This window comes from Sinohyriopsis cumingii, chromosome 11, assembly GCF_028554795.1.
Source record: "Sinohyriopsis cumingii isolate HCF-2022 chromosome 11, ASM2855479v2, whole genome shotgun sequence".
Classification (NCBI taxonomy): Eukaryota; Metazoa; Mollusca; class Bivalvia; order Unionida; family Unionidae; genus Sinohyriopsis; species Sinohyriopsis cumingii.
Window position 1 is genome coordinate 40,867,269 of NC_142971.1, and position 20,005 is coordinate 40,887,273.

The following is a 20,005-nucleotide window of genomic DNA, read 5'->3' on the forward strand; positions in this document are numbered from 1 at the left end:
CTTGTATTTTGACCATGAACATTGTTACCAAATGACACCCACTTAAAATGATGTCATGTAATATAAATTGACCTCTGGATCAACTACAACTAAACTTCACAGTATACTTCTTAGTTCATACAGATATAGGAAATGCAAATGTATTAAATAGGTGCAACTTTTGTGGTATCTTCAAGTTCTCAGTGCATTCTCTTCTCTTCAGGGGTTGTCATGGCATTCTACTGCAACTGTTAAGAAAATCCCCCAAAAATCAGATTTTCTAAAAATTAGGTTTGGTTGATTCGTGTATAATATTACTTGTATTCAACAGGAAGCAGAATTACAGCCTAATCAATAAACAAAATATTTCTTGAGTTCAGCCTATTTGATTTCTTGAGAGCAAATGTATGTAATCTGGTCAATTCTGAAAAGGTCACTTACACTAAATATTCCAGTCATTTCATCCAGTGGAAATATCTCCAAAAAATACAACATAATTTATGCAAGAATTTTTTACACATTGTGTATACATTAAGGTAAACTAAGACTTGGTACATCTGAACTTATAATTAAATGATCTGTATTTCATAAACCAATGTAGGAAAATGAAGGATATATTAAAGAATGTAACTGCCATGATAGACTGGAAAGGGAAGTCACTCTCATTACACATAAAACTCAGCATAAAATGAAAATTTATCACCTCTAAAAATGGTCAATAGAATTTCTAACCTTCTATCACTACCCTTCAGGACTACTACTTAAATAGGTCTCAATTTAATCAGAATGCTCTCCCAGGAAAGTGAAGTTAAAGGAAAAGCTAGTAATACAAGTTTTACTTACAACCAAACCATGGAAAATGTAAATGCAACACTTTAAAAATCTCAATCCCTTGCTTCCCTGCCTTTACAGATTAGATAAAAATGATGTTTCATTCAACCTACATGTGTCTGAAAGTGAACTGTGGCCATGTTTTTGACTGGGACTGGAAAGATCCTGGTCACAGACCCAAACTTGCTAAAGTGCTGTCGCAGAAAACGAATATTGTTGAACTTCGCGGGAATATTTTTACACACTATTGCCACACGCGATGACATATCCTCTGTTGCTGATGACAATCTGCGAAGAACTGGGCGTTTCCCCAGTGCATCCTCATCTGTAAACAGAAGATGCCATAAATCACAGTATTTCACCGTCATTCAATTTTAGCAATTCTTTATTTCTGACATTAAGGGACAAAACATTAGAGAATAAATGACAGCTAAACATAAGTTTTAAAGTAATGTGTGACAGTTTTCATCTATTCAGAGGAAACTGCTGATACAAATTATCTGATCATACACGTAACAAGTAAAATATCAGTGAGCATAGTATTGTAGCAAATTTAGCAAGGAAACTAATTAACGTAAGAAATCTTTATGCACATAAATTCATTTTATGATATAGTACTAATAGTATACATCTACTATTGAGCATTTTCAAGCCAGTTAATTATCAAGATGACCACTGTGGTACCCATATTGGATTACCACCATTCTGATTTAGGACTAACGAGTGAAAAACCCATGGCAATATGTCTTCTTCTTTTGGAGTAGAGATAAGATTGTTTTCAAGAAGGCTGTAATGGACATCAGACTGGCACCATTTTCATTTAAGACCGATTTCATAAGAAGTCTTCGGGTGAAAACCTCATGTTAATATGACCTTCTGTTCAGTAGGAGTAGCAATAACAAGAATTTCAGGAAGGAGGCCATAATGTATGTAACATCAGCATCATTTTCAAAGAGGACTAACTAGACATCCCAAGTCTTGTAATGTAAACCCCATGTTGATATAAACATCCATTCAGAAGGAGTTGTAATAACAAGACTGGCTATCTTGGATGTCTGAGCAGCACCAGTTTCTTACAGGACCAACTTGACAGCATAGGAAGTCTTCTGGTGAAAACCCAATGACAATAGGATTTTCCAAAGGAATAGCAATAAAATGATTTCAAGGTGGCTGACTTGGTGGTCATGCTGGACATCACATCAGCACCATTTTTTATTTAGGATGAACTAGACATGTATTTGGGATCAACTAGACACGTATTTAGGATCTACTAGACATATATTTAGGATCAACTAGACACATATTTAGATCAACTAGACATGTATTTAGGATCAACTACACATGTATTTAGATCTACTAGACATGTATTTAGGATCTACTAGACATTATTTAGGATCAACTAGACATATTTAGATCTACTAGACATGTATTTAGGATCAACTAGACATGTATTTATATCTACTAGACATGTATTTAGGATCAACTAGACATGTATTTAGGATCTCCTAGACATGTATTTAGGATCTACTAGACATGTATTTAGGATCAACTAGACATGTATTTGGGATGTACTAGACATGTATTTAGGATCAACTAGACATGTATTTAGATCTACTAGACATGTATTTAGGATCAACTAGACATGTATTTAGGATGAACTAGACATATTTAGGATCAACTAGACATGTATTTAGATCTACTAGACATGTATTTAGGATCAACTAGATATGTATTTAGGATGAACTAGACATATTTAGGATCAACTAGACATGTATTTAGATCTACTAGACATGTATTTAGGATCAACTAGACGTGTATTTAGGATGAACTAGACATATTTAGGATGAACTAGACATGTATTTAGGATGAACTAGACATATTTAGGATGAACTAGACATGTATTTAGGATGAACTAGACATGTATTTAGGATCAACTAGACATAAGTCTTTTATCGAAAACCCCATGTTCATATGATCATCCTTTCAGGAGAAGTAGTGATAAAAAGATTTTCAAGATGGCTGTCATACTTGATGTCTGAGCAACACCATCTTCATTTAGGACCAACTAGACCACTGGATGAACGCTAAAGCTTCATGGCAATCCTCTAAATTGTTTAGGAGGAGTAGAGATAACAAACCTGTGCTAAGAAACAGTCAGATATCATATGAAAGACCATTCCAGAAGTTCTTCTTGTCAGTGAACCTACAAAAATGCACTCTGTTCCTACCCAGGAAATAAAATACGAAGTTTATTAAATCTTTATCTAGAGTTCTGTGGCATTATTTCATAATACAAAGTATTAGTTTAGCAAATAATAACCAGTTTAACTAACAGACAGGGTGAAAATACTGGCATGGAAGAATTTGTATTGATACTACAATATAGTATATTGTTACACCACTGGTAAGGAGGCACCTGGCACAGCTACTTGTATTCTGCATCTGAAATCAGCTGTCTTAATGGACAGAGGCCAAAAACATAAAGGTTCAACTCTAACATTGAGAAATCACCCTTGATCAAAGACTTGTAATGTCTTTTAAGATGAAACACTGTTCCCATCATGTATTTACTATCCAATCTGAGTTTTGTCATCAGTTCTAAATTGTTGTAGAATGTGTCATTGCATTCATTGAATCAACAGAACATCTTGGATGAAAAAAAATATGGTTGTAATGCCAGTCGATTATCGATTCTTGGATAAATGCATGTTAATATTTTCAATTAACAAATGTATGGATATTTAATGAAGAACGTGTCTTGACATTATTACTTACATATGCACATGATCTGATGCACTAGTACTGTCATGGATTACATATACTGAAAAAATTTCAGTGGGGTGGGAGGGTGGAAATAAAATGGCTGTCAAATAGGTTGCTGTAAGGCAGGTTCAACTGCATTTCCACTAAAATGTAACAGTGTTAATTTTATTTATTTGTAATGGTGTAAAGGTTGTAACATGGACTATTTCAAAGTATCTTTTTACTCTATTTAATAACATGTAAATTAAAATACATGCATTTTACAGATTGCAGGGAATTTTCATAACTTTTTTTAGATGTATTAATGTACTTAGTTAAGATTGGAAAACGAATTCATAATATCACACAAGACCAGTATCTGCATGTCAAACATCTGTTAATTAGTCAGACTTTAAGCAAAAACTTACAAAACCGTCAACATGTATTGGCTGCCCCAGTTGGAAAAATGACTTCTGTGTTTCAATTTCCACTATGTGGGCAAGAATAAGGATGGTGTTTTTTCCCTCTTAGAGACAAGTTGCAGTCACTCCGTGGTAAGTGTTGCCAGATTTGTAACAAAACAGACGCAGGTTTGAATCCTACCAGCAGGCAGCCCTGAAACACTTCCTGTGGTTATGTCCATGAGCATGGCACATTATCCCAAGTAATAAAATAACCTACCTGAATATAGTGCTGTGCCATAAAACAAAAACCCAAAATGTCCCCTCTTAACAGGTTCATATCATGAACCTCTGATACCTGACCAATTCATCCTGCTTCAAAACAACATTTTTGCCATGTTAACCCCTATAAATGGAGTTAACAGGCCCATGATGCAATCTGGTTTTGCTGTTTGGTCTCCTAAGAGGCATGACAAATGTCCTTGACCAACCTGATTTTTTCCTTGGACGCTTCAAACTTTCATCTTCATTCTTTACTGATGCCTGTCCCTGTTCATTAAGACCAGCTGAAATTTAAAACAACACTTTATACAGTGGTCCCTCACAAATAAAGCCCCTTATTATACTATTATACTGCTGTTCGTCTTAAATCACTGGCATTGTCACAGATTATATTAAATCAGTCACTATACTGTTGTTCCCCTTAAATCACTGGCATTGTCATAGATTATATCAAATTGGTCCCTGCTAAAAGGCTGTACTTCTTAAAACACTGATATTCCCATAAATCACATTAAATTGGTCCCTCACAATAATGCCCTCATTATACTGCTGCCTCTCATAAAACAATGGTATTGTAACAAATTACATTTAATTGGTCAATCACTATAATGTGACTAAGTATACCACTGCCTGTCCTAAAACGCTAGCATTGTCATGGCTCATACTAAATTTGTCCCTCAGTATAATCCCCTCATTATAATGCTGTTCCTCTTGAAACACTGGTTTTCTCATTAATCACATTAAATTGGTCCCTCACTATAATCCCCTCATTATACTGCTGCCCCTTATAAAACAATGGTATTGTAGAAGATTACATTTAATTGGTCAATCACTATAATGCGCATAAGTATATTGCTGCCTGTTCTAAAACACTAGCATTGTGACGGATCACATTAAATTGGTCCCTCACTATAATACCCTCATTATACTGTTGCCCCTCTTAAAACAATGATATTGTCACAGATTACATTTAATTGGTCATTCAGTGTAAACCCCCTAAGTATACTGCTGCCTTTCCTAAAACGCTGGAATTGTCATGGATGACATTAAATTGGAACATCACCAAAAACCATCATTATAAGTCCATTCCTCTTAAAACACTGTTTTTTTATATATCATGGATCACATTAAATTGGTCACACACTACAAAACCACTTATTATAAAGCAGTTCCTCTTAAAATGCTGTTTCCCCCCCCCACGATTACATTAAATTGGTCCCTCACTATAAAGCAACTCTGTATACTGCCATATCTACCACAATGAATTAAACTATACTTTCAAGGATTAATAATCACTATCTTAAAATAGAATAAAATACTTTCAATTTAAACTGTGTATGTATAGCAGCTAATACGGCAGAAATAGCTGGTACATGGAGACTGTAAATTGTGTTGCAAGCAGCCTTGATGTTTATTTTGTTCAAAGGGACAGAAAGACCATAAGAAAATGTTCATTTTAGGACAGTTTACATTTCATTCCCTTGTCCTGTATTAAAAGCTCAGGTCATAACTGTGATACATAATCAACAGAGAAAATATTACAATTCACTGATGCTTTGATAATATATAACCAGCTCTAATGTAAATCAAACCAAATGCTAAATACAATGAATAAATGCCCTATATCACTCTAATGTTGAAGCTGGTCCCAATCAGATTTAAAAAAAATACCATTTCAATATCACCTTTGAGTGTTATGATGATATATCTGCTTAAGTAGTAGGTAAGACAGGAATACCTAGCATATGAGGATAAAATAGTCTGTACTGAACAATTTGGTGAACCTAGTGCATACATTATGCAATTATGTAACCAATGATGTGACTGGATGCATACAAAACTGTCTACTCATATGTCATACAAAGCTTTAAACAATGGTTGACTTTTTTTTAAAAAATATTAAAATAATTATGCTATTTATTTTTCAAATTCAATAAAATGTGAAAAAATCCTTTCAAAGCAATAAAACAAAATATTAAACAGTGGACTGCTTTTTTAAATAGGAAAGTTATTTCTTTCTACAGTACACAACAGGAGAAAATCTCATTGGAATAAATTATATGGAATGCCTTACAAGAAGAGCACTGAAAATAGCACATTGTAAATCCACCTTCTATGAAGCTTTTAAGACACAAACTTTAATATGTAGAAACCATTATTCTCTAATCAGACTTACTATGTCCATGACCTCTGATCTTTTACCCCAAAATCTTTGGATTCTTTATTATCCAAAGTAAAAATCATTCAAGAAGTTTAAGGAACTCATTTTAGTACACATGTTATTCTGCAGAATCAAATTTTTTAAGCCAAAATGACCTTGAACTTAGACCTGAAAATTAACAGATCTCTTCCACACATTAAAGTGCATGCCCTCCACAAACTTTTGTGAAATTACAGTGACTTTGACCTTGGACTCAAAACAGCTAGGTTTTTCTTTAACCAAAGTGCAAACCAAACACAGTCTGATAACTGTAGATGGATGACAAATCAAGTTATTGTTCAGAAAAAATTTGGTAACAAACACATGGACAGACACAATAACATAATATGCTCTGCCTTATGGCAGGGGTATATGTGACTGTCAAACACTTCAATACAGCATCATTTTATAGTATACTCTAATGCTGTATTATCACGGCTCTATATTATCATGGTAAACAGGATTTTCTGATTAATTTTGGACATGCAATGTCTAGCAGTTATTTACAGATGTAAAGCTGTAGTCAGTAAGGATGCAAATATTTTATAGGACCATTTACTCTCAAATGTCAACATTTTTTATAAATTGAAAAAGAAGGAACATCACTTTTTTGTAAAGTGCATGCAATTCCATTGATCATCATGTACAAAATTCCAGTCAAAATTGCTATACCTGCACAGGCTTTGATTACAAAATATATTCAGTGTATCGTCTGATGTTTGATGATTATAGGTCATATACTGATGGAGACATATGCGTCCTTACAAGGTTATGGTTGCAATTTCATTCCACGGTAGCCAATATGGACCAAAACTGACAAAATGTTGCTCATGATCATACTTCTTGTACATAAATAAGATTACAATAACAGTTAAACTTTCATGAAATCAATATTTTATTTCAATAATAGTAATGTTGTTGCTGTTGTTGTTGTTGTTGTTGTAGGGTTTAACGCCTTTTTCAGCACATGATAGGCTATACATGGCGGCCAGTATTAATGGTGGAGGAAGAACCCGGAATACCTCTGGAAAGACCCATGAGAAGCTACTGGCAAGCTTTCTCACATACCCACATTGGCTGAATCTGAGACTTGAACCAACACAGACAGAGGTGAGATGGCAGTGATCCATAACAGAGAGTGCTTTAGACCACTTGGCCACTTGGGGCCCCCAATTATAGTAATAATGATATTAATAATATTTTCTTATTTATTTATATTTCTTTGCCCACATTGCATTTAAAATTTATATAAAGTTAAGTAATAATTGTTTTTAATCTGTGATATTGTTATTCATAGTTTTCTACTTTATTTACATTTGTGTGTTCTATTTGATCATTGGATCCTTTCGTTTATTGTGAAAATATTCTGTCAGCACAAGCATGGACATTCCTTCTTACAGGTAAGTTGCAATTTATGTTTATTATAATGTTTGTTTGCTACCATACCTATGTTAGGTAAATACCACAGTAAATTGTTCCCCCATGGTACTTTACTCTGGGTCAGCCACCATATGCTGTTTTATTTACATTTACGCACTTCGATTGACAATATTTTTTTTACAGGAATAGAAAGAGAAAGTCACTGAAACTTTACAAATTATAAGTAAGCAGCAAAACAAAACAGTTTTAGTATGCACTGATAAGAACATTAAGTACCATGATAATAGTGTTCCAGGCTAAATACCACTATTCACAATGAGGCTGCCAATTGCAATACGATACATGTGTCCGGCAATTCCGAGATAAGCTGAATATTTTTGGTCTGCTTTTTATCAATCCAGAAGTTTAATTAGTGAGAGGAAGGTATTTGTTTTTCATTTTGTTCTTTGCCCACTGCTTGATTTAAACAATTTTAAAAATTCAACATAGGCAATCATGCAAACAAGCAAATAATGTCAAGGCTGGAAAATTTCAACATTTCTATACTTGCACAGGAACCAAGAATTTCATAAGCTTGATCAAAATCTAGATTTTAATTTATATTCTACATAAAAGTCTGTGCAGTTAACATAATTTTATTTGCCTAGCAACATTTTCAACTTGTCCCTGGATACCAGACATAACAATTTTTTGCCACTAACATGTTGGTTGAAGGAGACAAAAGATTATTTTAAGTATGGTCTGAAAATACATATACCTTGATGAGATTCCCGTTTAGTAGGACGCCGTCTTGATCCACTGGCCTCTTCATTCTCTGGCTCTTTCTGTTTTGGCTTACCAAAAAGTCCTCTTTCTTGATTGTCATCCTGTTTAACTTCTACAAGGAAATCATTTTCTTTAACTGAACTGTTGAAATAAATTTGATATCTGCATTGAAGTTTAGCATAAAAGAAAGAAAACAAGAGGTTCAAGTGGGTATGACAATGATCACATCACTTATATAATTTAACACTATGCAAGCCTGCCATTGTATCCTAAAAATGTTTTTCATCCAGTTTGCACATTTTTCAAGGGGAATAACTGTGCAACCCAAATCGGATTTTTAAAAAAGTTAATATCATGGGTTACTTCCCTTTATTGAAAGAAAACTTTTATTTTAAATTAAAAAAATACAGTATACCCCTTAATACACACTCACAGGGGCGTTACATTTTCCAAAAGTAAAGCAATTATTAGAGCTAAAGTTGTTCATATGATATACTCTTATGATGACCACACGTACATCTCTGTATCTTTCTGCTCTGAATTTTCAGTCACTGTAAATATCAGCACATTTTCCCCACTTGGTAGCTCATCCAAGTCTTTGAATTTGCCACCCAGCTACATTGTTATGTTCTTCTGATGTACTCTAATAATGATAACATGCATGTCTGGGGTTCTTTCAGCCACTGAATTATGTCACTGTAACTATCAGCACAGCTAAAATGATAATTGATCAACACATTTTCCCCCTCAGCAGGTGGTTGAAACAGGACTGGCAAGTTTTTGAAGCTACCACCATGCTATTGCATTATGTTTAACGCTACATTCATGCCCATGACTTATATGAAGTACCAGTGCATAGGTTTCTAAAAGGCATCAATAATACCATGCAGTTGTACTATGTGATATGCTGTAGTCAGTACTGTGCTTATCTACAGTTCCTTGTAGAAATACAAATAATGGCACTCTGGTGTTGGAAATCCAAATTAAATTTGTAAGCAATGTCTTTCCAAAATTTCTGTGTGAGCACTCCTCAAAATAGTTCCAGAGAAAAAATTAATCCTTTTGAAATCAACTGATCTGAAGAAAATCAGAACTATAAATATGGCTACAACAAAATAACTTGACATCAGTGTAAAAAGCCCAAAACTGAGAAATTTCTCTCAAAGCATCTCTATTAAAACTAACAAATGTGCGTAATGGAAAAACTGGAATTGCTAAATCGAAAAGGGGGGGGGGGTCATGTGACATGTGTTTATGTCACGCACAATCAAAATGACCCTGACAACAACCAATCATTCTACTCCAAGAAATAAAAAATTGTATACCATCTAGTCCCATCATGACCTTGGAAACAATCAATCATTTTAAAATAAAATAGAACTTATTTACGAAGGTAGCTACAAGTTCTGAAACAAGGTCAGAATTTAGATCAACACCTGGTGTTTATAAACTAACAGTCTGAAAAAGCATCATCTCTAGTAAATAAATTTATATGATGATAGCATATAATAGAATAAAAATTGAAAACTGACAAACAATTAAATTAAAATAAATATAAATTAAATCAGATATATGTAACAGTTGTTATCTGGAGAGTTTAAAGCCAAATATGTAATGTTTTATGTGATCTTATAAGTTCTAATGGGATCCAAGTTGGTCCATGATGGCTTTGGAATCTTTGAATAAAAATTGTCAGACTTTAGGCAGAGGGAAGATAAAAAGTAGAAACTGAGAGGCTCAAAAAAATTCTTTTCACACAGGCTCAGGGCTAGTGACTTTAAAAATTTCACAAACCCTGACTCAAATTCCATAATCCCGATTCCAATTTCCATATGCCCAAAATTTTCCCTTTTTAATATTATCTGTCACACAGCGTTCCAATTGCTACAATTCAAATATAAACCAATAGGGTTCAATAGTGGGTTCGAAGGTAATGCAGCTGTCATTAGTTTACATCACAACAGTCACTAAAGACTAGGTGGTACTGGAGTTCAAACTTCTCTGCTGGATTCTCTGAGCAAATCCTGGTCAAAACCGAGTTGTTCTGGAAGACCATAATGTTATGATTATCAAACTGTATCTGATGTAGTCTAATCATGAGATATGCTCGTTCTTATAGAAAATTGAATATACATCAGATTTGGGACTGACCATTGCATTGAGGAAAGGGGGGAGATAATATTTTCAAGTTCAATAAGTACTTTACAGGTAATACATCAGTAATAAATGCCTCTGTCCAATACAGGTGTCAACCATTTATCAACACAAATCAGCTGTGCTTATTATTGTCTTTCAATCAATCTATTTCATGGCAAATTTCAACCTGAAAGCATGAGTTATTAATAGTTAGTATTTTATCAAGAGTAAGAAAATGAATAGTAATAAAGAGAACTAATTTGAATGTTCAGTTCAGTGTGTCGAATATGTTACATACAGGTGGTGTTCCTATTCTGAGTGACATCGTACACTCAAGAATAACATATGTTGGTATTTTGTTTGCAGTATGTGCAAAGAACTAAATGCCCCCCCCCCCCTTTGCTGGCATGCTTCACAAAGTAAAACTCTGTCAGCCTGGAGTTCTGAAATTAATTTTTGTATTGGGCTTTGCTTGCTTTGCTGATAATTTATTGCTTCCTAAATCGCCTTAAAAATGAATCACACCTGAACAATATTCAGTGACAACCCCACGTTGATATGACCATCCATTCTGGAGAAGAAGCAATAACAAGATGGCTGCTATGATAGCCATAATGGATGTCTGAGCAACACCAATCTTCTTTAGGCCCAACCAGACCATGAGATGAATGTGTGTACAAAGTTTCATGGCAATCCTCAAAGTAGTTTAAGATAAACAACAATAACAATTTTTGTGCTAATGGACAGATTAAAGGCAATAGGCTATCCTATAAGCATAGCTGCCAACCCTGCAGGCTCACAATTAGTGAAAATAGGGATAAAAATGAGTGAATTTTTAAATGAATTCATGAAGCGATCTTTGAGTCTGGGAATATTTGCTGGAACAAATGTTTAGCATGGTCTCCAGCTGATAAAGGTAGATAGTCTTCAACAAGAAAATTCACACAATGCTTCAGCATTGGTAGCTTGCAGATCTTCCGTTGATGGCTTAAAATATTCCAGAGCTGAAATCTGCTGCAAGTTCTTAATTTTCCCAACCTCCATGTGCTTTTTGCTACCAATGTGCTTCACACTGTCTCTGCCATCATGCAGAATGCTAAAAGTTGTGGTACACTGTGTGCAAAAAGCATGATGTATATCGGTGTTTGATGGCTGAATGCATGCCCAATTTTGTTATATTCTAAACTAAACTTTACTTTTTGTGCAATACATTTCTTTTTCCTTTGCGATGAAGACATTTTCAAGATGTGATGTCAAATGGTAATTTAAATCACTGTTGGTGTTGCACGCAAGGAGTAAAATTCCGCTTTGGCCCCAGTTTCTCTCAAAAGTATTTGTAAAACTACTCTTATACATATAGATTTAAATACATTAAAATGATTGCTACTGGGCCAACATTATCAATCAGCTATAGTTCTACTAATATCGTGAACAGCAGAACCAGACTGTTTCGGCAACTGCAGATATCACAACCAGCACTTAACGGGAAATTGGTTATTTTGTTAAAGATTTTAAATAACTGAGAACTGGGGAATTCGTGGGTTTTTTTGCATGTGGCGTGAATCCGTGAATCACCTGAAAAAGTTGTGAAATTCATGCCAAAACCGCGAGAGTTGGCAGCTATGTATAAGCCCTTCTGGCTAATGACCAACATTTATTATGCAACCATTCTGATATTGTTGTTGTTGTAGGGTTTAACACCATTTTTGAGCACACGATAGGCTATACATGGCGGACAGTATTAATGGTGGAGGAAGAACCCGGGAAAACCCCTGAAAGAACCACCGACCCATGAGAAGCTACTGGCAAGCTTTCTCACATACCCACATTGGCCGAATCTGAGACTTGAACCCATTCTGATGTAACCAGCATCCCAAATTGTTTCATGTAACAGATGAAGTTTTATTCATTTAAATGTAATATTGATTGTATAAATATTTAAATAACTAATACAAAACAATACAATTTGCACATGCAAGTGACAGTCCTAGTATTATAGATATTTAGAGGAGATAACTAAGAAAAAACCCAACCTCTTTTGATTACTGGCTTCCCAAAAAGGCCTTGTTTACTATCTTCACTTTCCTGTTTGGCATTTCCAACCATATCCTCTGGCTCCTCTTTGACTACTGGTTTTCCAAAGAGTCCAATCTTGGGTCCAGATATGCTAGACTGTTAAAAACAAGATCCATTTTTTGGTTTTACATTATTGTGTTCCACAGCCAATTTAAATTCACAGTACTGTGAGCATGAATTCTCATACTGTTGGTAAACTGTGTGTTATTCAGCCATTTATCAGACCATTTGTAACTGATGACGAAGAAGATAAGAAATAATTTCTTACTTGAAACATATACTGATAAAAAAATCAATGTCATAATTGGATTCTGATGCAAGTTAATATTTTGCATGTCAACTTTAAGTTTTTTTAAAAACTCTGCTACAGAGTAAAACAAAAGATAAAAAAAATTCTGTACGTTGACATGCATTACAGGAACTGAAACTACATCAGCTTTAAACAATATTTATTGAGGAAAACATCTTCATGTATACATTGTAATTCAAACAAGTCAGTATCTGCAGATTCCAAAGAAACCTGAAATCTTACTGAAGATTGTCTCAACCAGCATTCATTTTGGGTATCCAATGACCTTTGTTTTTTTACATCTGCTACAAGAAACTTCTCATAGATTATAAAGTACATAAAAAAACACCTAAGAAAATAAAGATAAAAATCATTGTGGTGAATTTTAAATTGACTTAATTCAAATGTACTGAATAGGATGTCCTCACTTCCAAAGCAGGATATGATGATCAATTTTACTGGCCGACAGAAATGTCTTACTGATTTTGATTAGTTTGGGCACCAACTGAAAGCACATCATTGATGATCACCAACAGAAAATGTAAGCAAAACATGAAATCATCAGCAAAAATACTTCCTCATTTATTTCAAAGGTAGCATGGTGAACTCAAATTATTGTGAGGAAACCATTTTTCTTCTTCAGTCACAGTGACTTTGAACGTCTGAGCTTGAACTCAGTAGTGTTCTTCATTATGTCAAGTGCAAGCCATCGATAACATTTTATAACAGTAGCTAGTGGATAGCTCAAATTACCTTGCCGAAACAAACTTGGTAAGAGACAGATGGATGAACATCTTAATATATAATAATAACTTTATGGCGGGCATATAAAAACAAAGTATCATAAAATCAAATTATAAAAAGAAATACAATATTTGAGTAGATAACCTTTCTTACTCATTTCCAAGATGGCAATTGTTTCCAGTTATGTTGTAAACCAATGTGAAACTGGGATATCTTGACATGTAGATCAGCATCTAATGTCAGCTAAAAACTAATTTTCTTAAAGTGCTGTTTTCTAATTTATCAATATGCTAATAATATTTTCCAAATTATAAATGAATACAGAGATTCTGTAAATATGATAACTCAATATTACCATGTCTTCAGATTCTGTTTTGATTACAGCTGACTGAGTTAATGTGGATACAGTGGTCTTTTTTGCCCCTCCAAAAGTCCCAGATCCTGTAAAAATATTAATGTGATATTTTGTCAACTACAACTCCAAACAATACAGACCTTGAACTGAAGTTGCCAGCAGATCGAGGTCCAATTTGTTTGTTCTACTGATTACTCCTAACAAACAGCATAGACCAAGATCTGCCTTTACGTCCTGCCACTGAGCATACATAAAAGTCAATAGCAGCATAAAGAATCAATGTTATATATTGCAAATGAAAATAATACAACAACATATCAATCTAGGACTATATCAATATTTTAAAATATATATAGTGTTAATATATTAGATACACAACATACCAAATAATGAATATACTGTACATAAATATTTGTTTAATACTACATCAGAATTACCATTGGTGGCCATATTTTTCAAGAAAGATGGTAAACTAAGTGGCAATGAAGAAGCTGAATACAAAATATTATCAACAAATGTGGTGTAGATACTTCCAGCATCAAACCTGTCAATTGATGGCTCCCACACATTTTATGAACTTTAAATAGAGAAGTAAAATCTTGTTTGTCTGTACTTGATACAGGAGTTATATTTTCTGCCGTAATAAAGTTTTAATACCAATTTAATGGAACATGAAACGATGATGTATCTTTTGCTGTTTTGTGCTGATCAACAACATCTTAAATATATTAAGAACATGAGAATATTGGTAAATGGATCACAAGTACATAAAAATGGACACTTTTTTATCTACATCTTAACCATGCTGCTTTTATTCATTATGTACCATAGTTGTAATATATGTATATTTATGTTAATTATTATCCAGATAATAAAAGAAATCATCAGCTAAATATCTAGTCTGTCCATCACGTTACACGAGTTACATGTTAATGACAGAAATGTTCTGACAAGCAATACCTGGAAAGGAAAACCGAGAGTTATCTTCTAACTGTTATTTTATAGAAGATGGGATACTATACCACTGATCCATAACAAATTTGATGTGAAAATGAGGCATTTAAGTTGGGGTATTTGTCCCACAGGCTTGGCTGAAGAGCATATTGTTAGTCTATCATATTTGTGGCAAGCTCTAATTTCCCAAGGGTAAGTTCAATTTTCCAGCCAGCTTCTCCTGGATATGCTGACTTTAAAAAAAATGTGTGCAAATCCTTCAGGTTCTATGGAGTCATCCAGTGAGATGGTATCTACAAGGAACCAATATTATACTCTGCACTGATGCCATCGCCATTTTCATCAGCAGCATCAAGCATGAGCAGGAGATCTGATATTTAAATTGGATGAAGACAATCACAAGGTCTCACAGGAAACCACAGAATGCTGTATGTGTGGCAAGGCACTCACTCATGAAGCAATCATAACAACAGACAGCAAGAACTGGCAAAGCTAACAGTAACCTCAAGCCGCAGATCTACCTTGAACAAGTTGTACTGCAGCTTCATTTGGAAAAATAAGTTCCATCCAAAACAAAATGGAGAAGTTCATGTAATTTTCACCAGGACAGTAGCTGTTTACTGTATCCAGTTTATGAGCAGATACCTGGAAAAGCTGGTAGTTAACAAGCCAAGTGAGGCATTCAGTGTAAAAGAACCATATTAACAGCTAGGTTTGCTTGAAGAAACACAACTTCCACTGGTAGAGGCTTTCTACAGCAAGCTAAGTTGCACCAGTACATGTATATCTGAAAAAGATTATGTGTATGCATAGAACATGTGGAAAAATCTGGCTGCCAAAATAAGAGCAACAACAAAATACCTCCACCCTGAGTTCAATGTGCATCTACTGGCAGACTGTCTGAAGCATTCTGCAACACCTTAAAAGGTTATGGCGATGACTTGGCCCGTTACTACAGTACACTTAGAATGAGATGGGACACCGTACTAAAAGTCACAGGTACTAATCTCAAATTGCCGGCAGTACTGACATGCACTTATTCATCATATGGTCATCTGTGGAGGCATTCCAATGATCAGCAGATGTAATGCATAAGTAAATAATGCAATGCAATCACACTATGATAGCACAAAGCCAATTAGTTGGACAACATATCTTGACACATGACCTCTATGGCAAGGTCATTAGTCCACCAAATAGTGTTTTTAAATGGGTCATTCCTATAATCAGTAGAATCACCAAGTTCTATGGCTTTCATAATAATAATAATAATAATGACCATGTTGACAGCATGAGATGATTCACAATGTACACGGTGACTATCATCAGGCTTCTAGGGCCATAAGCATTCCAAATGATTAGCAACTAGCAGCATGCTTTCTTGAGCGAACTAGTGGGGTTAAGTTCACTGAATCTACAAATTACCTGCTAGCCGATGAAAAAAATGAGCAATATGTGGTTTATTACCAAATCATTCAGCTCTAATCAGGCTGAGGCTGCATGACACCAAGTTTCAAGGTGTGACAGGTTGTCGAATGTACATGGATTACACCATATATACAATTTCCTTTGTTGCCTGAGGCTTGGACTCATAATGGCTAGTGACATCAATGATGGTCAGCGCATACATGTACATGTATCACCCAACATTGTTGCGAGGAGAAACAAAACGTCAGCCCAGTGTATCTCTTTTGGGACTGAAACCTTTAATTGTGGTCCAGGCATCTGCATGGTATTGACATGAACATCTGCCATATGACAGCTGCCTAGCCCTTCTGATAACCTCACAGGCTGTAATATACTGCAGCAAGCTTAGCATCCATTATTTTGTGGTTTAGCAGTTTGCTGACATATCTGCTCTTAAGTTACAAATGAGCAAATTTCACTCCACAAGTTTAAACTAACACATACTTAGCTTGCATCAGCACCAGATGAAAAGGTACTCCGGGAAAACATACAACCGTTTTAGAACCTCAGCTGACTGGAGAAATTCTAGATGTCTAGAGTTCATGCACTGCAAACGTGTGGTTTTGCTGAATGCATGGTTGTGTCTGCTTGGCAAAGAATGACCCTGTGTTCCCTTGGGTTGGTTGCAACAGCTCTCCAGCAAGTAGTTAGCAACTTTTTTAGTCCCTAAAGCAGGTGCCTTTATCTCAGTGCCACCTCCTCCAGCTACCCAAAGCCCACATCTCCATTAGCCACATTTGATGACCTGCACTTGTGAGACAAGACAAAATATATACAGCCACATGAAATTAGCTGTCATTTATCTGCATTCCATGATGCAATGCTGCCCAAGGTTAGCAATATTTGCAGGTCATGTCAAGCAGCAAAAATAAAAAATGCTCTTTGTTGCTGGGAGACTCAACACAACCAATCAGCATGACTTAGTCTGCTTTGCTGCTGGTCACCAGGTGGTGCTCATGCATTGCAATTATAGAATCTTTGTGTTTTCTGCATTCTGCTTGGTATGCTATTTGTCAAAGAGGTAATCAAGATGCTCACTGCAGTTATGTTGATACTGCAACTGCACTAGTCAGAAAGGGAATGCATAGCAGACTAGTTTGTGTGTAGGCTGAGTATGGATGAATCAACGACTTTAAACACAAATACTTAATCCATGTCAATCAGGGATCGTCCTGGGCTTCGCCAATGTCGCAAATTGCGATTTTTTTTCCTTACTGGCGACAAAAATATCCCATCTGGCGATTTTTTTGGCGACATACTTTTTGGTTATTTAATTTGTACATACAATCATGGATTTGGACTGGATAAATTAAAAGGCAGAATGAAAGGAAGCCACAAACTTGACTAAGCAATGCATTGGAATCAATCTGTTACACAAACGATCCTTTGTTCTTATTGACAACCCCATCTTTACAGTGCATTGTTACATCATAATCTGCTTATGCTGACATCTGGGCTGAGGACTGTATGCTGCGATACAGTCAATCATGCTACCGCACTATACCTACAACTGACCGACTTCTGAAGACTCGAATAGAACAGATACTATTAATTGTACAGCTAATCCTTCTGTTTTTTTTATACATATACCAATACAGTAGTTTTGCTGAACCTTCATAGAAAACTGATATCCTTTGAAGTACCGACTACTGTGTATAAATACATAGCAAATGGAAAAAATCTCAATCACAATTACATCTGTCGCCAGTGCAGCATTTTACTCATTGATCTTTTCCTTTTGCCATCAGTCCTGTGTTACGGCTGCAGAGACTTAAATTCCGCAACAAGAAATAGTAAAAAAAAAAAAAAAAAAGTTTTGCATAATTAATAATAATTATTTATTTCTCAAAATACAGGAGTGAAAGAATCCTTAAATTGGGTGTGAATTTATGCTTATATATACGGTCCAGTATTGCCAGGTGTTGACTCGTGTACGTTTCATTCGTGGGAATGGAGATCCTATTTTTCTTGTCGAGAAAATTTATACAGCATTCAGTGATCATTCTTGGGAGTTAGGAAGCAATTCGCTACAAGCTTTGTGAAGCTAGCCATGGTGGGGGGGCTGCTGAGAGACTACTAGTGTCACCTGTCAGCACTGTAGACTGTGAACGTGGATTCTGTATGATGAACCTCATAAAAACTGACATCAGAAATAAGCTCTGCATCTCATCTCTCGAGAATTTAATGAGAATCAGCATGTACAGATGTGAAAAATTAGACTTTGAAACTGCATTCAACAAGTGGGCAGCCCTAAAATCGCGACGGATCTTCATGTAACACTTTGTAACATTTTGTTAATGCTTGTTGTAATTAAAGTATTAACTAACCCATCTTTTGTAATTTTCATTGCCTGTTACATTAATAGACTAAATTAACACTTGGAAAAATGTACACTACTTGTTTTGGCGACACTTTTTGAAAATTGGCGACAAAATATTGAGGTTGGCGATTTTTTTTGCGACAGCTTTTTAAACGCCAGGACCATCCCTGTCAATAAATCATAAAATGTAGGTCACAGTAACCTTTTTTGGTCTCGAGGGTATAGTTGTGAAAGAGATGCATCCATTTATCAAGTTTCAGGACTGAACATAAACTGTAAATAAAAAATGAATTTTTAACACACAATTTGAAGAATATCACCAGGTATGAACTATAGGTCACAAAGATCTTATATGGAAGAAAAGATGTAGAACTTTTCAATATGTTCCATTCTAGGTAGGACAGTATGCATATAACATGTCAAAAAACTCACTTGGCCATGAGCTAAATGCATAACTTGAACAAAGCCAGTATAAAATATAGGTCATGATGAGCCTCTTTTGTTGTAAAGGTATGGAAGTAACAGAGATCCATATCATCATTAAGAAATTTTGTGGATTTTGGCATGGCAGTGTGCTAAAAGTACTATGAAGGTGACAGGATTTACTTTTGTAATAAGAGTGTGGCAATAACATCTAGTTTGTTGATTCTAGCATAAACAGAGCTTGAGAAATAAACTTTAAATACAAAAGTTGTACCCAAGTCAATGAAGCATGAAATATAGGTGAGTGGCATGCGTTTGTTTTAGTGATCAAGATGAAAACTATTTGGTTACGGTCAGTTACTTTCTTTAGTTTAACAGTATTTATATAGTTTGCAAAATGCCTGAGTTAAGAACAAAACTTAAAACAAGAATATCAAACTAACATTTACACATTTAGCCCCCTCATTCCCCTCCTCGGGGTGGGGAGGGCAGTACTACGAAACACTACCAAACTGCTGACTGAGACCTAGGAAGAAAGAATTACTGACATTCAGTGCAGTTGTAAATATTTATATGCTTTGATTTGTGCAGACGCCAATGCCAATGGTAATATAATAGCTAAACTCGACTAAAGTTGTGACAAAAATTGTTCATAGACATT

At 35.1% G+C, this 20,005-nt stretch overlaps 1 protein-coding gene across 2 annotated transcripts in view; it reads right to left on the reverse strand.

Moving 5' to 3' along the window:
- LOC149787988 (germinal-center associated nuclear protein-like) overlaps positions 1-20,005 on the reverse strand; it is a 157,204-nt gene that overhangs the window by 124,703 nt on the left and 12,496 nt on the right. For both annotated transcript variants that reach the window (XM_089974266.1, XM_089974265.1), the window contains 5 exons: positions 14,181-14,266; positions 12,750-12,888; positions 8,573-8,692; positions 4,445-4,519; positions 924-1,135 (listed from right to left, as the gene is read on the reverse strand). In XM_089974266.1, coding sequence (XP_089830392.1) covers positions 924-1,135; positions 4,445-4,519; positions 8,573-8,692; positions 12,750-12,888; positions 14,181-14,266 — 632 coding nt within the window. The remainder of the gene's footprint in view (positions 1-923; positions 1,136-4,444; positions 4,520-8,572; positions 8,693-12,749; positions 12,889-14,180; positions 14,267-20,005) is intronic.